Below are 23,184 nucleotides of genomic sequence, written 5' to 3'. Positions count from 1 at the left end.
AGTTGATAGAGATGCTCTGTGGAAGGTATTAAGAATATATGGTGTGGGAGGCAAGTTGTTAGAAACATTGAAAAGTTATTATCGAGGATGTAAGGCATGTGTACGTGTATGTATGGGGTTGTTAGGGAGGTGAAAGCAAGAGTTTTGGAAAGAGGGGCAAGTATGAAGTCTGTTGTGGATGAGAGAGCTTGGGAAGTGAATCAGTTGTTGTTCGCTGATGAAACAGCGCTGGTGGCTGATTCATGTGAGAAACTGCAGAAGCTGGCGACTGAGTTTCGTAAAGTGTGTGAAAGGAGAAAGTTAAGTGTAAATGTGAATAAGAGCAACGTTATTAGGTACAGTAGGGTTGAGGGTCAAGTCAATTGGGAGGTAAGTTTGAATGGAGAAAAACTGGAGGAAGTAGAGTGTTTTAGATATCTGGGAGTGGATCTGGCAGCGGATGGAACCATGGAAGCGGAAGTGAATCATAGGGTGGGGGAGGGGCGAAAATCCTGGGAGCCTTCAAGAATGTTTGAAAGTCGAGAACATTATCTCGGAGAGCAAAAATGGGTATGTTTGAAGGAATAGTGGTTCCAACAATGTTGATGGTTGCTAGGCGTGGGCTATGGATAGAGTTGTGCGCAGGAGGGTGGATGTGCTGGAAATGAGATGTTTGAGGACAATGTGTGGTGTGAGGTGGTTTGATCGAGTAAGTAATGTAAGGGTAAGAGAGATGTGTGGAAATAAAAGGAACGTGGTTGAGAGAGCAGAAGAGGGTGTTTTGAAAAGGTTTGGGCACATGGAGAGAATGAGTGAAGAAAGATTGACCAAGAGGATATATGTGTCGGAGGTGGAGGGAACGAGGAGAAGTGGGAGACCAAATTGGAGGTGGAAAGATGGAGTGAAAAAGATTTTGAGTGATCTGGGCCTGAACATGCAGAAGGGTGAAAGGTGGGCAAGGAATACAGTGAATTGGATCGATGTGGTATACCGTGGTTGACGTGCTGCCAGTGGATTGTATCAGGGCATGTGAAGCGTCTGGGGTAAACCATGGAAAGTTGTGTGGGGCCTGGATGTGGAAAGGGAGCTGTTGTTTCGGGCATTATTGCATGACAGCTAGAGACTGAGTGTGAACGAATGTGGCCTTTGTTGTCTTTTCCTAGCGCTACCTCGCACACATGAGGGGGGAGGGGGATGGTATTCCATGTGTGGCGAGGTGGCGATGGGAATGAATAAAGGAAGACAGTGTGAATTGTGTGCATGGGTATATATGTATGTGTCTGTGTGAGTATATATATGTGTACTTTGAGATGTATAGGTATGTATATTTGCGTGTGTGGACGTGTATGTATATACATGTGTATTGGGGGTGGGTTGGGCCATTTCTTTCGTCTGTTTCCTTGCGCTACCTCGCAAACGCAGGAGACAGCGAAAAAGCAAAGCAAATAAAATAAAATATATATATATATATATATATATATATATATATATATATATATATATATATATATATATATACATATATATATATATTCTTTTTTTCTTTCGTACTATTCGCCATTTCCCGCATTAGCGAGGTAGCGTTATCAACAGAGGACTGGGCCTTAGAGGGAATATCCTCACCTGGCCCCCTTCTCTGTTCCTTCTTTTGGAAAATTAAAAAAAAAACGAGAGGGGAGGATTTCCAGCCACCCGCTCCCTTCCCTTTTAGTCGCCTTCTACGACACGCAGGGAATACGTGGGAAGTATTCTTTCTCCCCTATCCCCAGGGATAATATATATATATATATATATATATATATATATATATATATATATATATATATATATATATATATATATATATATATATATATATATATATATATATATATATATTATCCCTGGGGATAGGGGATTAAGAATACTTCCCACGTATTCCCTGCGTGTCGTAGAAGGCGACTAAAAGGGGAGGGAGCGGGGGGCTGGAAATCCTCCTCTCTCGTTTTTTTTTTCTTTTTTTTTTTGATTTTCCAAAAGAAGGAACAGAGGGGGCCAGGTGAGGATATTCCAAAAAAGGACCAGTCCTCTGTTCCTAACGCTACCTCGCTAACGCGGGAAATGGCGAATAGTTTAAAAGAAAAAGAAAAAAAAAAAAAAATATATATATATATATATATATATATATATATATATATATATATATATATATATATATATATATATATATATATCTATATATAAATATTTATATATATATATATATATATATATATATATATATATATATATATATATATATATATATATATATATATATATATGTATGTATATATACGAATAAAGTGTATATGAACGCGCACCTTCATAGAACATACAAAGCTCCAACAGCCAGGATCGAAACTGGGACCCCTTGTGGAAGAGGCAGGCATGCTAACCGCTAGGCTATGGGACTGTATAATAGGAAACAACTATTCGAAATACTAAGTACTCGAATACCCTTCGTCTCACAATGGTGAGCAACGGGGTCTATCGGTTGTTTCCGAACAGAGCACATAGGCAGCTGATAGCGTTTTATCGAACCTGACTGTACAACGCGGAGTCATATGAATACGAATAAAATGTATATGAACGCGGACCTTCATAGAACATACAAAGCTCCAACAGCCAGGATCGAACCTGGGACCCCTTGTGCAAGAGGCAGGCATGCTAACCGCTAGGCTAAGGGACTGTATAATAGGAAACAACTATTCGAAATACTAAGTACTCGAATACCCTTCGTCTCACAATGGTGAGCATCGGGGTCTATCGGTTGTTTACGAACAGAACACATAGCCAGCTGATAGCGTTTTACAGAACCTGACTGTATAACGCGGAGTTATATGAATACGAATAAAGTGTATATGAACGCGCACCTTCATAGAACATACAAAGCTCCAACAGCCAAGATCGAACCTGGGACCCCTTGTGCAAGAGGAAGGCATGCTAACCGCTAGGCTAAGAGATGTATAATAGGACACAACTATTCGAAATACTAAGTACTCGAATACCCTTCGTCTCACAATGGTGAGCAACGGGGTCTATCGGTTGTTTCCGAACAGAACACATAGCCAGCTGATAGCGTTTTACCGAACCTGACTGTACAACGCGGAGTTATATGAATACGAATAGAGTGTATATGAACGCGCACCTTCATAGAACATACAAAGCTCCGCGTTGTACAGTCAGGTTCGGTAAAACGCTATCAGCTGGCTATGTGTTCTTTTCGGAAACAACCGATAGACCCCGTTGCTCACCATTGTGAGACGAAGGGTATTCGAGTACTTAGTATTTCGAATAGTTGTTTCCTATTATACAGTCCCTTAGCCTAGCGGTTAGCATGCCTGCCTCTTGCACAAGGGGTCCCAGGTTCGATACTGGCTGTTGTAGCTTTGTATATTCTATGAAGGTGCGCGTTCATATACACTGTATTCGTATACATATAAGTCCGCGTTGTACAGTCAGGTTCGGTAAAACGCTATCAGCTGGCTATGTGTTCTGTTCGGAAACAACCGATAGACCCCGTTGCTCACCATTGTGAGACGAAGGGTATTCGAGTACTTAGTATTTCGAATAGTTGTTTCCTATTGTACAGTCCCTTAGCCTAGCGGTTAGCATGCCTGCCTCTTGCACAAGGGGTCCCAGGTTCGATCCTGGCTGTTGGAGCTTTGTATGATATATATATATATATATATATATATATATATATATATACATATTTATTTATCTATCTATTTTGCTTTGTCGCTCTCACCCGCGCCTGCGAGGTACCGCAATGAAACAGACGAAGGAAATGGCCCAACCCACCCCTACACACATGCACACACACACACGTCCACATACGCAAACATACGCACCCACACATCCCAACGTACACACATATATACACACACAGACACACATATATGCACACATGCACACAATTCACACTGTCTGCCCCTACTCACCCCCATCGCCACCCCGCAACACACGGAATACCATCCCCCTCCCCCCTCATGTGCGCGAGGCAGCGCCAGGAAAAGACAACAAAGGCCCCATTCGTTCACACTCAGTCTCCAGCTGTCATGCAATAATGCCCGAAACCACAGCTCCCTTTCCACATCCAGGCCCCACACAACTGTCCATGGTTTACCCCAGACGCTTCACATGCCCTGATTCAATCCATTGACAGCACGTCCACCCCGGTATACCACATCGATCCAATTCACTCTATTCCTTGACCGCCTTTCACCCTCCTGCATGTTCAGGCCCCGATCACTCAAAATCCTTTTCACTCCATCTTTCCACCTCCAATTTGGTATCCCACTTCTCCTCGTTCCCTCCACCTCCGACACATATATCCTCTTGGTCAATCTTTCCTCACTCATTCTCTCCATGCGCCAAAACCATTTCAAAACACCCTCTTCTGCTCTCTCAACCACGCTCTTTTTATCTCCACACATCTCTCTTTCCCTTACATTACTTACTCGATCAAACCACCTCACACCACATATTGTCCTCTAACATCTCATTTCCAGCACATCCACCCTCCTGCGCACAAATCTATCCATAGCCCACGCCTCGCAACCATACAACATTGTTGGAACCACTATTCCTTTAAACATAGCCATTTTTGCTTTCGGATATAATGTTCTCGACTTCCACACATTCTTCAAGGCTCCCAGGATTTTTGCCCCCTCCCCCACACAATGATTTACTTCCACGTCCATGGTTCCATCCGCTGCCATATCCACTCCCAGATATCTAAAACACTACTTCCTCCATTTTTTCTCCATTCAAACTTACCTTCCAATTGACTTGACCCTCAACCCTACAGTACCTAATAACCTTGCTCTTATTCACATTTACTCTTAACTTTCTTCTTTCACACACTTTACCAAACTCAGTCACCAGCTTCTGCAGTTTCTCACATGAATCATATATATATATATATATATATATATATATATATATATATATATACATATATTTTTTTTTTTTTTGCTTTGTCGCTGTCTCCCGCGTTTGCGAGGTAGCGCAAGGAAACAGACGAAAGAAATGGCCCAACCCACCCCCATACACCTGTATATACATACGTCCACACACGCAAAATATACATACCTACACAGCTTTCCATGGTTTACCCCAGACGCTTCACATGCCCCGATTTAATCCACTGACAGCACGTCAACCCCGGTATACCACATCGCTCCAATTCACTCTATTCCTTGCCCTCCTTTCACCCTCCTGCATGTTCAGGCCCCGATCACACAAAATCTTTTTCACTCCATCTTTCCACCTCCAATTTGGTCTCCCTCTTCTCCTCGTTCCCTCCACCTCCGACACATATATCCTCTTGGTCAATCTTTCCTCACTCATTCTCTCCATGTGCCCAAACCATTTCAAAACACCCTCTTCTGCTCTCTCAACCACGCTCTTTTTATTTCCACACATCTCTCTTACCCTTACGTTACTTACTCGATCAAACCACCTCACACCACACATTGTCCTCAAACATCTCATTTCCAGCACATCCATCCTCCTGCGCACAACTCTATCCATAGCCCACGCCTCGCAACCATACAACATTGTTGGAACCACTATTCCTTCAAACATACTCATTTTTGCTTTCCGAGATAATGTTCTCGACTTCCACACATTCTTCAAGGCTCCCAGAATTTTCGCCCCCTCCCCCACCCTATGATCCACTTCCGCTTCCATGGTTCCATCCGCTGCCAGATCCACTCCCAGATATCTAAAACACTTCACTTCCTCCAGTTTTTCTCCATTCAAACTCACCTCCCAATTGACTTGACCCTCAACACTACTGTACCTAATAACCTTGCTCTTATTCACATTTACTCTTAACTTTCTTCTTTCACACACTTTACCAAACTCAGTCACCAGCTTCTGCAGTTTCTCACATGAATCAGCCACCAGCGCTGTATCATCAGCGAACAACAACTGACTCACTTCCCAAGCTCTCTCATCCCCAACAGACTTCATACTTGCCCCTCTTTCCAAAACTCTTGCATTCACCTCCCTAACAACCCCATCCATAAACAAATTAAACAACTATGAGACATCACACACCCCTGCCGCAAACCTACATTCACTGAGAACCAATCACTTTCCTCTCTTCCTACACATACACATGCCTTACATCCTCGATAAGAACTTTTCACTGCTTCTAACAACTTGCCTCCCACACCATATATTCTTAATAACTTCCATATAGCATCTCTATCAACTCTATCATATGCCTTCTCCAGATCCATAAATGCTAAATACAAATCCATTTGCTTTTCTATATATATTTATATATATATATATATATATATATATATATATATATATGTATATATATATATATATATGTATATATGTATATATATATATATATATATATATATATATATATATATATATATATATATATATATATATATATATATATATATATATATATATATATATATATTTACATATATTTAATGTATATATATATATTAGAAAGGATCACATACATGCATGTAATTGCTGTTTTCCACGTCAGCGAGGTAGCACCAGGAAAGAGACGAAGAATGGCCCATCCACTCATCAACAGGTATAAATACATAAAAGCCCACATTCGCACATATACATACATATACATATCAACATATACATACATATACATACATATACACAGACATATACATACATACACATGTACATACTCATACTTGCTTTCATTCTTCCATTCCTGGCGCTACCCCGCCACTCAAGAACCAACAGTAATTGACACATTCTTCCTGAGGGACTTCTTTAAGCGTAACGGGTGACACGTAACGAAACCCCGTGACAAGGGTAGACGTCCTGAAACAGTTTACACAGCAATACCGCTCGCAGGAAGCAGGGGACCGCGGGCAGGTGATGGAGGCTGCCGCTGTGTTCTGTTCCTGACACCAACCTTTAGCAGTTGCCCAACTAAACCAGCAAGCAGAGCTGGACAATCCCCGACTCTCAGCTGTTAAGTTGCTTATATTAGATAGCAACTTAACGAAGCTAGAGTTTCAGGAGTCGCCATCACTCTAATTACTCAGCTATTGCTTTGTAAGGAGTGTGACGGTCTTTTGCGACCCCCTCACTCACTAGTTTTGGATCTGCCCATCTCCCACCTTTCTCATGCCATCACTGCTTCCCTAAATACCTCCCATTCCTCACCCACTTCCCTCAATTCATTCGCTCTCACATTTTGCCATTCTACGCTCCCTCTCTCGTGTTATTACTTTCTAAGCCCATTTACTCTCAACAATTTCGTCTCCCGATATTGTCTCCCCTTTTTCGAAAACCTCTACAAATCTCCACCTTCACCTCAACAAGATAGAGGTCAGATATCCCACCAGTTGCCCCGCCAAGCACATTTACATTCCAAATTCTCTCAATTATACGCCAATCAATTAATGCGTAATCTAATAATGCCCACTGACCATCTATCCTACTCACATACGTATACTTGTGTATATCTCCCTTTTTAAATCAGGTATTTACAGTAACCAGTCTTTTTCAGCATATAGACAAGCTCTTTACTATTTCTAACACTGAATACTCCATGCGCATCATCACATTACTTATCTTAGCGCTTAAGTAACGCATCACTAATACCCCGTGCACCAAAACTGATGTCACACTCACTCAGCTGTTCCCAAAACACTTGCCTCTCATGATGTTTCTTCTCATGACCAGGTGCATAAGCAAAAATAATCATCCATCTCTCTCCATCTACTTTCAGTTTTACCCAAACCATTCTAGAATTCACTTTCTTACACTATCACACACTCCCACAACTCCTGCTCTAGACTTTACTCGTATGACATTTCCAAACCATTCTTCCCTATTAACCATGAGTTTCGTTTCACTCAGAGCCAAAACATCTAAGTTTCTTTCCTCAAACCTATCTCTCCTCTCCTCTCACCTTAGGTACATCCACACTCATATAGACAACCCAATCTGAGCAGTCAAGGAGCATGAGCACTCCCCGTTTGACTTCTGTTTCCTCTTTTAGAAATTGAAATGCTAGAAAGGAAACTGGAGGTAGAATTCTTCCTCCCGTATCTTTAATGAGATGGTCTTCATCAAATCACGGAGGTGCCAGTGTCCTCTCACAAGTCATGACGCTATGCTACAAAGACATAATCTTCACAATGCGTCATACTTCATATACAATACTTTGATTCATGAATGAAACTCATTCCACACACTAGACAATACATCACTATAGGTTCAATCTGTGGCTGTTTTACGAATAGACTTTCTATTGTACAAATACAACATTATTGGTGTTGCTACTCATATGGTAATCTAGATCATTCTTAAATCAGTGATGAAAATATTACCGGCTTCGAGATGCGCCAGTTGAGCTTTAATATCGCTCATGTCACTGTGAGTTGCCCTCACAGCAGACTGGACGAGGTCCACCGTAACTTTGACGTCATCTATTTGTGTCTGAGTGTCGGAGGGAATCACCTTGACCACCGTCGCGTCATCGCTGGATCCAGAGGTGGCAAGTGTTACGCCAGATATCTGGTGAACTCCTGAAATGATGAAAAAATTCATAAATTTTCTAAAATTAAATTACAACTTCCATGTTAGAAATATACTTGATTGATAAATACCGGCATGAACCGAACTCACCTAATTTCTCCATAACAAACACAATATGATCCAGAGTGTACAAACAAGAACGCACACACACACACACACACACACACACACACACACACACACACACACATACATACATACACACACACACACACACACACACACACACATACACACACATACACACACACACACATACACACATACACGCACACACACATACAAACACACACACACACACACACACACACACACACACACACACACACACACACACACACACACACACATACATACACACACACACACATACATACACACACACACACATACACACATACACGCACACACACATACAAACACACACACACACACACACACACACACACACACACACACACACACACACACACACACACACACACACACTACACATAAACACATACACATACACACACAAACACATACACACACACATACACAAACACATACACATACACACATATATACACAAGCACACAAACACACACACATACAGACACATACACACACAAACACACACACAAACACACAAACAAACATACACACACATGCACACACACATACATACACATACAAACACATATACACACATACAAACACAAACAAAAACACAAATACATACACACACATACACATACACACAAACACACATACATACACACACATACACATACACACAAACACACACAGAAACACACACACATACACACACATACACACACATACACATACACACACATACACACAAACACACACACAAACACACACACAAACACACACACAAACACACACACAAACACACACACACACATACGCACATACACATTTATTTATTTATTCTATTTATTATACTTTGTCACTGTCTCCACGTTAGCGAGGTAGCGCAAGGAAACAGATGAAAGAATGGCCCAACCCACCCACATACACATGTATATACATACACGTCCACACACGCACATATACATACCTATAAATCTCAACGTATACATATATATACACACACAGACATATACATATATACACATGTACATAATTGATACTGTCTGCCCATATTCTTTCCCGTCGCCACCTCACCACACATGAAATGACAATCCCCTCCCCTCGCATTTGCGCAAGGTAGCACTACAAAAAGACAACAAAGGCCACATTCGTTCACACTCAGTCTCTAGCTGTCATGTATAATGCACCGAAACTACAGCTCCCTTTCCACATCCAGGCCCCACAAAACATTCCATGGGTTACTCCAGAAGCTTCACATGCTCTGGTTCAATCCATGACAGCACGTCGAACCCGGTATACCACATCGTTCCAATTCACTCTATTCCTTGCACGCCTTTCACCCTCCTGCATGTTCAGGCCACGATCACTCAAAATCTTTTTCACTCAATCTTTCCACCTCCAATTTGGTCTCCCACTTCTACTCGTCCCCTTTACTTCTGACACATATATCCTCTTTGTCAATCTTTCCACACTCATTCTCTCCATGTGACCAAACCATTTCAAAACATCCTCTTCCGTTCTCTCAACCACACTTACTTTGTCATCACACATCTCTCTTACCCTTTCATTACTTACTCGATCAAACCACCTCACACCACTTCTCAAAAATCTCATTTCCGACACATCCACCCTCCTCCGCACAACTCTATCTATTGCCCACGCCTTACAACCATATAACATTTTCGGAACCACTATTCCTTCAAACATACCCATTTTTGCTTTCCGAGATAACGTTCTCGCCTTCCACACATTTTTCAACGCTCCCAAAACTTTCGCCCCCTCCCCCACCCTTTGACTCACTTCCGCTTCAATGGTTCCATCCGCTGCCAAATGCACTCCCAGATATCTAAAACACTTCACTTCCTCCAGTTTTTCTCCATTCAAATGTACCTCCCAGTTGACTTGTCCCTCAACTCTACTGTACCTAATAACCTTGCTATTATTCACATTTACTCTTAACTTTCTCCTTTCACACACTTTACCAAATTCAGTCACCAGTTTCTGCATTTTGTCACACGAATCAGCCACCAGCGCTGTATGATCAGCGAACAAAAACTGTCTCACTTCCCAAGTTCTCCCATCCCCAACAGACTGCATACTTGCCCCTCTCTCCAAAACCCTTCCATTCACCTCCTAATCCTAATAACCCCATCCATAAACAAATTAAAAAACCATGTAGACATCACACACCCCTGCCGCGAACCAACATTCACTGAAAACCAATCACTTTCCTCTCTTCCTTCTCGTACAGATGCCTTACATTCTAGATATAAACTTTTCACTGCTTCTAACAACTTGCCTCACACACCATATATTCTTAATACCTTCCACAGAGCATCTCTATCAACTCTATCATATACCTTCTCCAGATCCAAGAATGCTACATACAAATACATTTGCTTTTCTTAGTAATTCTCACATATATTCTTCAAAGCAAACACCTGATCCATACATCCTCTACCACTTCTGAAACCCCACTGCTCTTCCCACTCTGATGCTCTGTTGTTTATATATATATATATATATATATATATATATATATATATATATATATATATATATATATATATATATATTGTTACGAGCACGTGTGTGTCTGTCCACATGTTCGTATATGTGTATGATGTGTCTTTGTGTAGGGTGTTGTTGCTATCGGCTAGGACCTCACTTCCCGGACCGAGTTAATTATCTTAGTAATTCTATGTTGAAGCAGATGTTGACCAGTCTTCCAGCACCCGGACCCTTACCAGCGGCGTCAGGTTAACGCGTGGGGTCAGCTGCGGGGTATGTCATCCCGTACGTTCGCTGCTGTCGTGGACAAGGGAACAAAAGAGTTTGAATATGTGGGCCAGACCTCAGGCCTCCTTCAGCCAATAACGTCAAGATGAGGGCATAACAATCAGTCTTTTGATCTATCAAGGGCAATTGTGTCATTCTGACCTATCGTAGCCATAGGTGGCGGGTCGAGGCGTGGCTAGCTGTTCCTGCCTTGCTGATCCTCCAGATAAAAGGCTCAGACGATCGTCTGGGAGTCGATTCCTTCAGCAGTCCCGAGCCCAGCAAGGTAATGTAGGCTTTCCCTGTCTCGAACCCCGTAGCCACGGCTGCCCTAGTTTGTAAGATGCTTACTGTGTCACGTGGCTTAGCTAAGTGTAACGATGATGTTTACTGTGTCACGTCAGGTTTAGCTAAGTGTAACGATGATGTTTACTGTGTCACGTGGTTTAGCTAAGTGTAACGATGATGTTTACTGTGCTACGTCAGGTTTGGCTAAGTGTAACGATGATAAGTGTAATGATGATGCTTACTGTGTCACGTCAGGTCTAACTAAGTGTAATGTTATCGAACAAAGTGTCATAAAGGAAAGAGGTCTCCTGGTTTGAAATCTTATTTGGAATATTAACTCATGTTCAATGTTAAACTCATGTTCAGTGTTAGCGTAAATGATTCATGCCTGATTTATGTGTTCACCTTGTACATTTGAATTCTTTCATTATAAGTAATTCTAACCCTGGTGTTTGTTTTAATCCCATAACGTTAAGATAGCGTTATCCTGAGTTGTGCAACATAACAAATCTAATGTCCTTGCAAAGACAAGGATCAGCATAGTATCTGTAACATATATATGTTACTGGCGAACTTGCTCGAATAAGCACTGAGTTCGTAACAATATATAAATATATATATATATATATATATATATATATATATATATATATATATATATATATATATATATATATATATATATATATATATATATATATATATAAATATATCATCCCTGGGGATAGGGGAGAAAGAATACTTCCCACGTATTCCCTGCGTGTCGTAGAAGGCGACTAAAAGGGGAGGGAGCGGGGAGCTGCAAATCCTTCCCTCTCATGGGGCCAAGTGAGGATATTCCCTCAAAGGCCCAGTTCTCTGTTCTTAACGCTACCTCGCTAACGCGGGAAATGGCGAATAGTTTGAAAGAAAGAAAAAAGATATATACATATATATATATATATATATATATATATATATATATATATATATATATATATATATATATATATATATATATTCCCTGGGGATAGGGGAGAAAGAATACTTCCCACGTATTCCCTGCGTGTCGTAGAAGGCGACTAAAAGGGAAGGGAGCGGAGGGCTGGAAATCCTCCTCTCTCTCTTTTTTTTTTTCTTTTTTTTTCCAAAAGAAAGAACAGAGAAGAGGTCCAGGTGAGGATATTCCCTCAAAGGCCCAGTCCTCTGTTCTTAACGCTACCTCGCTATCGCGGGAAATAGCGAATAGTATGAAAAAAAAAAAAAAATATATATATATATATATATATATATATATATATATATATATATATATATATATATATATATATATATATATATATATATATATGAGGTTCTCAGTGAATGTAGGTTTGCGGCAGGGGTGTGTGATGTCTCCATGGTTGTTTAATTTGTTTATGGATGGGGTTGTTAGGTAGGTGAATGCAAGAGTTTTGGAAAGATGGGCAAGTATGAAGTCTGTTGTGGATGAGAGAGCTTGGGAGTGAGTCAGTTGTTGTTCGCTGATGATACAGCGCTGGTGGCTAATTCATGTGAGAAACTGCAGAAGCTGGTGACTGAGTTTGGTAAAGTGTGTGAAAGAAGAAAGTTAAGAGTAAATGTGAATAAGAGCAAGGTTATTAGGTACAGTAGGGTGGAGGGTCAAGTCAATTGGGAGGTGAGTTTGAATGGAGAAAAACTGGAGGAAGTGAAGTGTTTTAGATATCTGGGAGTGGATCTGGCAGCGGATGGAACCATGGAAGCGGAAGTGGATCATAGGGTGTGGGAGGGGGCGAAAATTCTGGGAGCCTTGAAGAATGTGTGGAAGTCGAGAACATTATCTCGGAAAGCAAAAATGGGTATGTTTGAAGGAATAGTGGTTCCAACAATGTTGTATGGTTGCGAGGCGTGGGCTATGGATAGAGTTGTGCGCAGGAGGATGGATGTGCTGGAAATGAGATGTTTGAGGACAATGTGTGGTGTGAGGTGGTTTGATCGAGTAAGTAACGTAAGGGTAAGAGAGATGTGTGGAAATAAAAAGAGCGTGGTTGAGAGAGCAGAAGAGGGTGTTTTGAAATGGTTTGGGCACATGGAGAGAATGAGTGAGGAAAGATTGACCAAGAGGATATATGTATCGGAGGAGGAGGGAACGAGGAGAAGAGGGAGACCAAATTGGACGTGGAAAGATGGAGTGAAAAAGATTTTGTGTGATCGGGGCCTGAACATGCAGGAGGGTGAAAGGAGGGCAAGGAATAGAGTGAATTGGAGCGATGTGGTATACCGGGGTTGACGTGCTGTCAGTGGATTGAATCAAGGCATGTGAAGCGTCTGGGGTAAACCATGGAAAGCTGTGTAGGTATGTATATTTGCGTGTGTGGACGTATGTATATACATGTGTATGGGGGTGGGTTGGGCCATTTCTTTCGTCTGTTTCCTTGCGCTACCTCGCCAACGCGGGAGACAGCGACAAAGCAAAAAAAAAAAAATATATGAGGGTATTGACTGAGAGGGTGACTGCAAATGAGTGGGAGATGTATAAAAGAAAGAGGCAGGAGGTCAAGAGAAAGGTGCAAGAGGTGAAAAAGAGGGCAAATGAGAGTAGGGGTGAGAGAGTATCATTAAATTTTAAGGAGAAAAAAAGATGTTTTGGAAGGAGGTAAATAAAGGGGCGTAAGACAAGGGAACAAATGGGAACTTCGTTGAAGGGGGCTAATGGGAAGGTGATAACAAGTAATGGTGATATAAGAAGGAGATGGAGTGAGTATTTTGAAGGTTTGTTGAATGTGTTCGATGAGAGAGTGAGAGATATAGGGTGTTTTGGTCAAGGTGGTGTGCAAAGTGAGAGGTTTAGGGATAATGATTTGGTAAACAGAGAAGAGGTAGTAAAAGCTTTGCGGAAGATGAAAGCCCGCAAGGCATCGGGTTTGGATGGTATTGCAGTGGAATTTATTAAAAAAAGTGGGTGACTGTATTGTTCACTGGTTGGTAAAGTTATTCAATGTATGTATGATTCATGGTGAGGTGCTTGAGGATTGGTGGAATGCTTGCATAGTGACATTATACAAAGGCAAAGGGGACAATGGTGAGTGCTCAAATTACAGAGGTATAAGTTTGTTGAGTATTCCTTGGAAATCATATGGGAGGGCATTGATTGAGAGGGTGAAGGCATGTACACAGCATCGGATTGGGGAAGAGCAGTGTGGTTTCAGAAGTGGTAGAGGATGTGTGGATCAGGTGTTGCTTTGAAGAATGTATGTGAGAAATACTTAGAAAAGCAAATGGATTTGTTTGTAGCATTTATGGATCTGAAGAAGGCATATGATAGAGTTCATAGAGATGCTCTGTGGAAGGTATTAAGAATATATGGTGTGGGAGTCAAGTTGTTAGAAGCAGTGAAAAGTTTTTATCGTGGATGTAAGGCATGTGTACGTGTAGGAAGAGAGGAAAATGATTGGTTCTCAGTGAATGTAGGTTTGCGACAGGGGTGTGTGATGTCTCCGTGGTTATTTAATTTGTTTATGGATGGGGTTGTTAGGGAGGTGAATGAAAGAGTTTTGGAAAGAGGGGCAAGTATGCAGTCTGTTGTGGATGAGAGAGCTTGGGAAGTGAGTCAGTTGTTGTTCGCTGATAATACAGCGCTGGTGGCTGATTCATGTGAGAAACTGCAGAAGCTGGTGACTGAGTTTGGTAAAGTGTGTGAAGGAAGAAAGTTGAGAGTAAATGTATATAACAGCAAGGTTATTAGGTACAGTAGGGTTGAGGGTCAAGTCAATTGGGAGGTAAGTTTGAGTGAAGAAAAACTGGAGGAAGTGAAGTGTTTTAGATATCTGGGAGTGGATTTGGCAGCTGATGGAACTATGGAAGCGGAAATGAATCATAGGGTGGGGGAGAAGACGAAAATTCTGGGAGCGTTAAAGAATGTGTGGAAGTCAAGAACATTATCTCGGAAAGTGTGGTGTGGTTAAGAGAGCAAAAGAGAGTGTTTTGAAATGGTTTGGTCACATGGAGAGAATGGGTGAGGAAAGATTGACAAAGAGGATATATGTGTCAGAGGTAGAGAGAACGAGAAGTGGGAGACCAAATTAGAGGTGGAAAGATGGAGTGAAAAAGATTTTGAGTTATCGGAGCCTGAACATACAAAAAAGTTAAAGGCGTGCAAGGAATCGAGTAATTTGGAACGATGTGGTATACCGGAGTCGACATGCTGTCAATGGATTGAACCAGGGCATGTGAAGCGTCTAGGGTAAACCATGGAAAGTTCTGTGAGGCCTAGATGTGGAAAGGGAGATGTGGTTTCGATGCATTATTACATGACAGCTACAGACTGAGTGTGAACGAATGTGGCCATTGTTGTCTTTTCCTAGCGCTATCTCTCACACATGAAGGGGGAGGGGGATGTTATTTCATGTGTGGAGGTGGCGATGGGAACGAATAAAGGCAGACAGTATGAATTGTGTACATGTGTATATATGTATATGTCTCTGTGTGTACATATATGAATACGTTGAGATGTATAGGTATGCATATTTCCGTGTGTGGACGTGTATGTATATACATGTGTATGTGGATGGGTTGGGCCATTCTTTCGTCTGTTTCCTTGCGCTACCTCGCTAACGCGGGAGACAGCGACAAAGCAAAATGAGTAAAAATAAATATCATATATATATATATATATATATATATATATATATATATATATATATATATATATATATATATTTTTTTTTTTTTTTTCTTCATACTTTGTCGCTGTCTCCCGCGTTTGCGAGGTAGCGCAAGGAAACAGACGAAAGAAATGGCCCAACCCCCCCCCCATACACATGTACATACGTCCACACACGCAAATATACATACCTACACAGCCTTCCATGGTTTACCCCAGACGCTTCACATGCCTTGATTCAATCCACTGACAGCACGTCAACCCCTGTATACCACATCGCTCCAATTCACTCTATTCCTTGCCCTCCTTTCACCCTCCTGCATGTTCAGGCCCCGATCACACAAAATCTTTTTCACTCCATCTTTCCACCTCCAATTTGGTCTCCCTCTTCTCCTCGTTCCCTCCACCTCCGACACATATATCCTCTTGGTCAATCTTTCCTCACTCATTCTCTCCATGTGCCCAAACCATTTCAAAACACCCTCTTCTGCTCTCTCAACCACGCTCTTTTTATTTCCACACATCTCTCTTACCCTTACGTTACTTACTCGATCAAACCACCTCACACCACACATTGTCCTCAAACATCTCATTTCCAGCACATCCATCCTCCTGCGCACATCTCCATCCATAGCCCACGCCTCGCAACCATACAACATTGTTGGAACAACTATTCCTTCAAACATACCCATTTTTGCTTTCCGAGATAATGTTCTCGACCTCCACACATTTTTCAAGGCTCCCAAAATTTTCGCCCCCTCCCCCAACCTATGATCCACTTCCGCTTCCATGGTTCCATCCGCTGACAGATCCACTCCCAGATATCTAAAACACTTCACTTCCTCCAGTTTTTCTCCATTCAAACTCACCTCCCAATTGACTTGACCCTCAACCCTACTGTACCTAATAACCTTGCTCTTATTCACATTTACTCTTAACTTTCTTCTTCCACACACTTTACCAAACTCAGTCACCAGCTTCTGCAGTTTCTCACATGAATCAGCCACCAGCGCTGTATCATCAGCGAACAACAACTGACTCACTTCCCAAGCTCTCTCATCCCCAACAGACTTCATACTTGCCCCTCTTTCCAGGACTCTTGCATTTACCTCCCTAACAACCCCATCCATAAACAAATTAAACAACCATGGAGACATCACACACCCCTGCCGCAAACCTACATTCACTGAGAACCAATCACTTTCCTCTCTTCCTACACGTACACATGCCTTACATCCTCGATAAAAACTTTTCACTGCTTCTAACAACTTGCCTCCCACACCATTTATTCTTAATACCTTCCACAGAGCATCTCTATCAACTCTATCATATGCCTTCTCCAGATCCATAAATGCTACATACAAATCCATTTGCTTTTCTAAGTATTTCTCACATACATTCTTCAAAGCAAACACCTGATCCACACATCCTCTACCACTTCTGAAACCGCACTGCTCTTCCCCAATCTGATGCTCTGTACATGCCTTCACCCTCTCAATCAATACCCTCCCATATAATTTACCAGGAATACTCAACAAACTTATACCTCTGTAATTTGAGCACTCACTCTTATCCCCTTTGCCTTTGTACAATGGCACTATGCACGCATTCCGCCAATCCTCAGGCACCTCACCATGAGTCATACATACATTAAATAACCTTACCAACCAGTCAACAATACAGTCACCCCCCTTTTTAATAAATTCCACTGCAATACCATCCAAACCTGCTGCCTTGCCGGCTTTCATCTTCCGCAAAGCTTTTACTACCTCTTCTCTGTTTACCAAATCATTTTCCCTAACCCTCTCACTTTGCACACCACCTCGACCAAAACACCCTATATCTGCCACTCTGTCATCAGACACATTCAACAAACCTTCAAAATACTCATTCCATCTCCTTCTCACATCACCGCTACTTGGTATCACCTCCCCATTTACGCCCTTCACTGAAGTTCCCATTTGCTCCCTTGTCTTACGCACCCTATTTACCTCCTTCCAGAACATCTTTTTATTCTCCCTAAAATTTACTGATAGTCTCTCACCCCAACTCTCATTTGCCCTTTTTTTCACCTCTTGCACCTTTCTCTTGACCTCCTGTCTCTTTCTTTTATACTTCTCCCACTCAATTGCATTTTTTCCCTGCAAAAATCGTCCAAATGCCTCTCTCTTCTCTTTCACTAATACTCTTACTTCTTCATCCCACCACTCACTACCCTTTCTAAACAGCCCACCTCCCACTCTTCTCATGCCACAAGCATCTTTTGCGCAATCCATCACTGATTCCCTAAATACATCCCATTCCTCCCCCACTCCCCTTACTTCCATTGTTCTCACCTTTTTCCATTCTGTACACAGTCTCTCCTGGTACTTCCCCACACAGGTCTCCTTCCCAAGCTCACTCACTCTCACCACCTTCTTCACCCCAACATTCACTCCTCTTTTCTGAAAACCCATACTAATTTTCACCTTAGCCTCCACAAGATAGTGATCAGACATCCCTCCAGTTGCACCTCTCAGCACATTAACATCCAAAAGTCTCTCTCTCGCACGCCTGTCAATTAACACGTAATCCAATAACGCTCTCTGGCCATCTCTCCTACTTACATAAGTATACTTATGTATATCTCGCTTTTTAAACCAGGTATTCCCAATCATCAGTCCTTTTTCAGCACACAAATCCACAAGCTCTTCACCATTTCCATTTACAACACCGAACACCCCATGCATACCAATTATTCCCTCAACTGCCACATTACTCAACTTTGCATTCAAATCACCCATCACTATAACCCGGTCTCGTGCATCAAAACCGCTAACACACTCATTCAGCTGCTCCCAAAACACTTGCCTCTCATGATCTCTCTTCTCATGCCCAGGTGCATATGCACCAATAATCACCCACCTCTCTCCATCAACTTTCAATTTTACCCATATTAATCGAGAATTTACTTTCTTACATTCTGTCACATACTCCCACAACTCCTGTTTCAGGAGTATTGCTACTCCTTCCCTTGCTCGTGTCCTCCCACCAACCCCTGACTTCACTCCCCAGACATTTCCAAACCACTCTTCCCCTTTACCCTTGAGCTTCGTTTCACTCAGAGCCAAAACATCCAGGTTCCTTTCCTCAAACATACTACCTATCTCTCCTTTTTTCACATCTTGGTTACATCCACACACATTTAGGCACCCCACTCTGAGCCTTCGAGGAGGATGATCACTCCCCGCGCGACTCCTTCTTCTGTTTCCCATTTTAGAAAGTTAATACAAGGAGGGGAGGATTTCCGGCCCCCCGCTCCCGTCCCCTCTAGTCGCTTTCTACGACACGCGAGGAATACGTGGGAAGTATTCTTTCACCCCTATCCCCAGGGATAATATACATATATATATACATATACACACACACACACACACACACGCACACACACACACACACACACACATACATATATATATACATATGAAAAATGTAAGAAACAATTTAGAAAACAAACTTTTAGATTGAAAAAAAAAAAAAAAAAAAAAAAAAATATATATATATATATATATATATATATATATATATATATATATATATATATATATATATATATATATATATATATATATATATATATCATATATATATATATATATATATATCATATATATATATATATATATATATATATATATATATATATATATATATATATATATATATATATATATATATATATTTTGCTTTGTCGCTGTCTCCCGCGTTTGCGAGGTAGCGCAAGGAAACAGACGAAAGAAATGGCCCAACCCACCCCCATACACATGTATATACATACGTCCACCCACGCAAATATACATACCTACACAGCTTTCCATGGTTCACCCCAGACGCTTCACATGCCCTGATTCAATCCACTGACAGCACGTCAACCCCGGTATACCACATCGATCCAACTCACTCTATTCCTTGCCCTCCTTTCACCCTCCTGCATGTTCAGGCCCCGATCACACAAAATCTTTTTCACTCCATCTTTCCACGTCCAATTTGGTCTCCCACTTCTCGTTCCCTCCACCTCCGACACATATATCCTCTTGGTCAATCTTTCCTCATTCATTCTCTCCATGTGCCCAAACCATTTCAAAGCACCCTCTTCTGATCTCTCAACCACGCTCTTTTTATTTCCACACATCTCTCTTACCCTTACGTTACTTACTCGATCAAACCACCTCACACCACACATTGTCCTCAAACATCTCATTTCCAGCACATCCATCCTCCTGCGCACAACTCTATCCATAGCCCACGCCTCGCAACCATACAACATTGTTGGAACCACTATTGCTTCAAACATATCCATTTTTGCTTTCCGAGATAATGTTCTCGACTTCCACACATTCTTCAAGGCTCCCAGGATTTTCGCCCCCTCCCCACCATATGATCTACTTCCGCTTCCATGGTTCCATCCGCTGCCAGATCCACTCCTAGATATCTAAAACACTTTACTTCCTCCAGTTTTTCTCCATTCAAACTTACCTCCTAATTGACTTGACCCTCAACCCTACTGTACCTAATAACCTTGCTCTTATTCACATTTACTCTTAACTTTCTTCTTTTACACACTTTACCAAACTCAGTCACCAGCTTCTGCAGTTTCTCACATGAATCAGCCACCAGCGCTGTATCATCAGCGAACAACAACTGACTCACTTCCTAAGCTCTCTCATCCACAAAAGACTTCATACTTGCCCCTCTTTCCAAAACTCTTGCATTCACCTCCCTAACAACCCCATCCATAAACAAATTAAACAACCATGGAGACATCACACACCCCTGCCGCAAACCTAGATTCACTGAGAACCAATCACTTTCCTCTCTTCCTACACGTACACATGCCTTACATCCTCGATAAAAACTTTTCACTGCTTCTAACAACTTGCCTCCCACACCATATATTCTTAATACCTTCCACAGAGCATCTCTATCAACTCTATCATATGCCTTCTCCAGAGCCATAAATGCTATATACAAATGCATTTGCTTTTCTAAGTATTTCTCACCCATCTCTCTCCATCAACTTTCAGTTTTATATATATATATATATATATATATATATATATATATATATATATATATATATATATATGTATATATATATATATATATATATATATATATATACATATTATTTTTTCTTTCAAACTATTCGCCATTTTCCGCATTAGCGAGGCAGCGTTAAGAACAGAACATTGTGCCTTTGAGGGAATACCCTCACCTGGCCCAGTTCTCTGTTCCTTCTTTTGGAACATTAAAAAAAAAAAACGAGAGGGGAGGATTTCCAGCCCCTCGCTCCCTCCCCTTTTAGTCGCCTTCTACGACACGCAGGGAATACGTGGGAAGTATTCTTTCTCCCCTATCCCCAGGAATATACATGTATATACATGTGTATGTGGAGGGGCTGGGCCATTCTTTCGTCTGTTTCCTTGCGCTTCCTCGCTAACGCGGGAGAAAGCGACAAAACAAAATGAATAAAACTAGATATTATATATATATATATATATGTATATATATATATATATATATATATATATATATATATATGTATATATATATATATATATACATATATATATATATATATATATATATACGAATAAAGTGTATATGAACGCGCACCTTCATAGAACATACAAAGCTCCATCAGCCAGGATCGAACTTGGGACCCTTTGTGCAAGAGGCAGGCATGCTAACCGCTAGGCTAAGAGACTGTATAATAGGAAACAACTATTCGAAATACTAAGTACTCGAATACCCTTCGTCTCACTATGGTGAGCAACGGGGTTTATCGGTTGTTTCCGAACAGAACACATAGCCAGCTGAGAGCGTTTTACCGAACCTGATTGTACAACGCGGAGTTATATGAATACGAATAAAGTGTATATGAACGAGCACCTTCATAGAACATACAAAGCTCCATCAGCCAGGATCGAACCTGGGACCCCTTGTGCAAGAGGCAGGCATGCCAACCGCTAGGATAAGGGACTGTATAATAGGAAACAACTATTCGAAATACTAAGTACTCGAATACCCTTCGTCTCACTATGGTGAGCAACGGGATCTATCGGTTGTTTCCGAACAGAACACATAGCCAGCTGAGAGCGTTTTACCGAACCTGACTGTGAGGTATTTATTTATTTATTTACTATTGCTATTTATTTATTCATTTATTTTGCTTTGTCGCTGTCTCCCGCGTTAGCGAGGTAGCACAAGGAAACAGACGAAAGAATGGCCCAACCCGCCCACATACACATGTATATACATACATGTCCATACACGCACAATATAAATACCTATACATCTCAATGTACACATATATATACACACACAAACATATACATATATATACATGTACATAATTCATAGTCTTCCTTTATTTGTTCCCATCGCCACCTCGCCACACATGGAATAACAACCCCCTCCCCCCCTCATGTGTGCGAGGTAGCGCTAGGAAAAACACCAAAGGCCCCATTCGTTCACACTCAGTCTCTAGCTGTCATGTAATAATGCACCGAAACCACAACTCCCTTTCCATATCCAGGCCCCACACACTTTGCATGGTTTACCCCAGACGCTTCACATGCCCTGGTTCAATCCATTGACAGCACGTCGACCCCGGTATACCACATCGTTCCAATTTACTCTATTCCTTGCACGCCTTTCACCCTCCTGCATGTTCAGGCCCCCATCACTCAAAATCTTTTTCACTCCATCTTTCCACCTCCAAGTTGGTCTCCCACTCCTCCTCGTTCCCTCCACCTCTAACACATATATCC

At 41.5% G+C, this 23,184-nt stretch overlaps 1 protein-coding gene across 1 annotated transcript in view; it reads right to left on the bottom strand.

Moving 5' to 3' along the window:
• LOC139758855 (uncharacterized) overlaps positions 1-23,184 on the bottom strand; it is a 123,994-nt gene that overhangs the window by 69,485 nt on the left and 31,325 nt on the right. Inside the window, exon 2 of the mRNA XM_071680718.1 lies at positions 8,355-8,552. Within this exon, the coding sequence (XP_071536819.1) occupies positions 8,355-8,552 (198 nt within the window). The remainder of the gene's footprint in view (positions 1-8,354; positions 8,553-23,184) is intronic.

Source organism: Panulirus ornatus, chromosome 31, assembly GCF_036320965.1.
Source record: "Panulirus ornatus isolate Po-2019 chromosome 31, ASM3632096v1, whole genome shotgun sequence".
Classification (NCBI taxonomy): Eukaryota; Metazoa; Arthropoda; class Malacostraca; order Decapoda; family Palinuridae; genus Panulirus; species Panulirus ornatus.
Note: the sequence above shows the minus strand (reverse complement) of the source record. Positions and strands in the feature narration are given on the sequence as shown.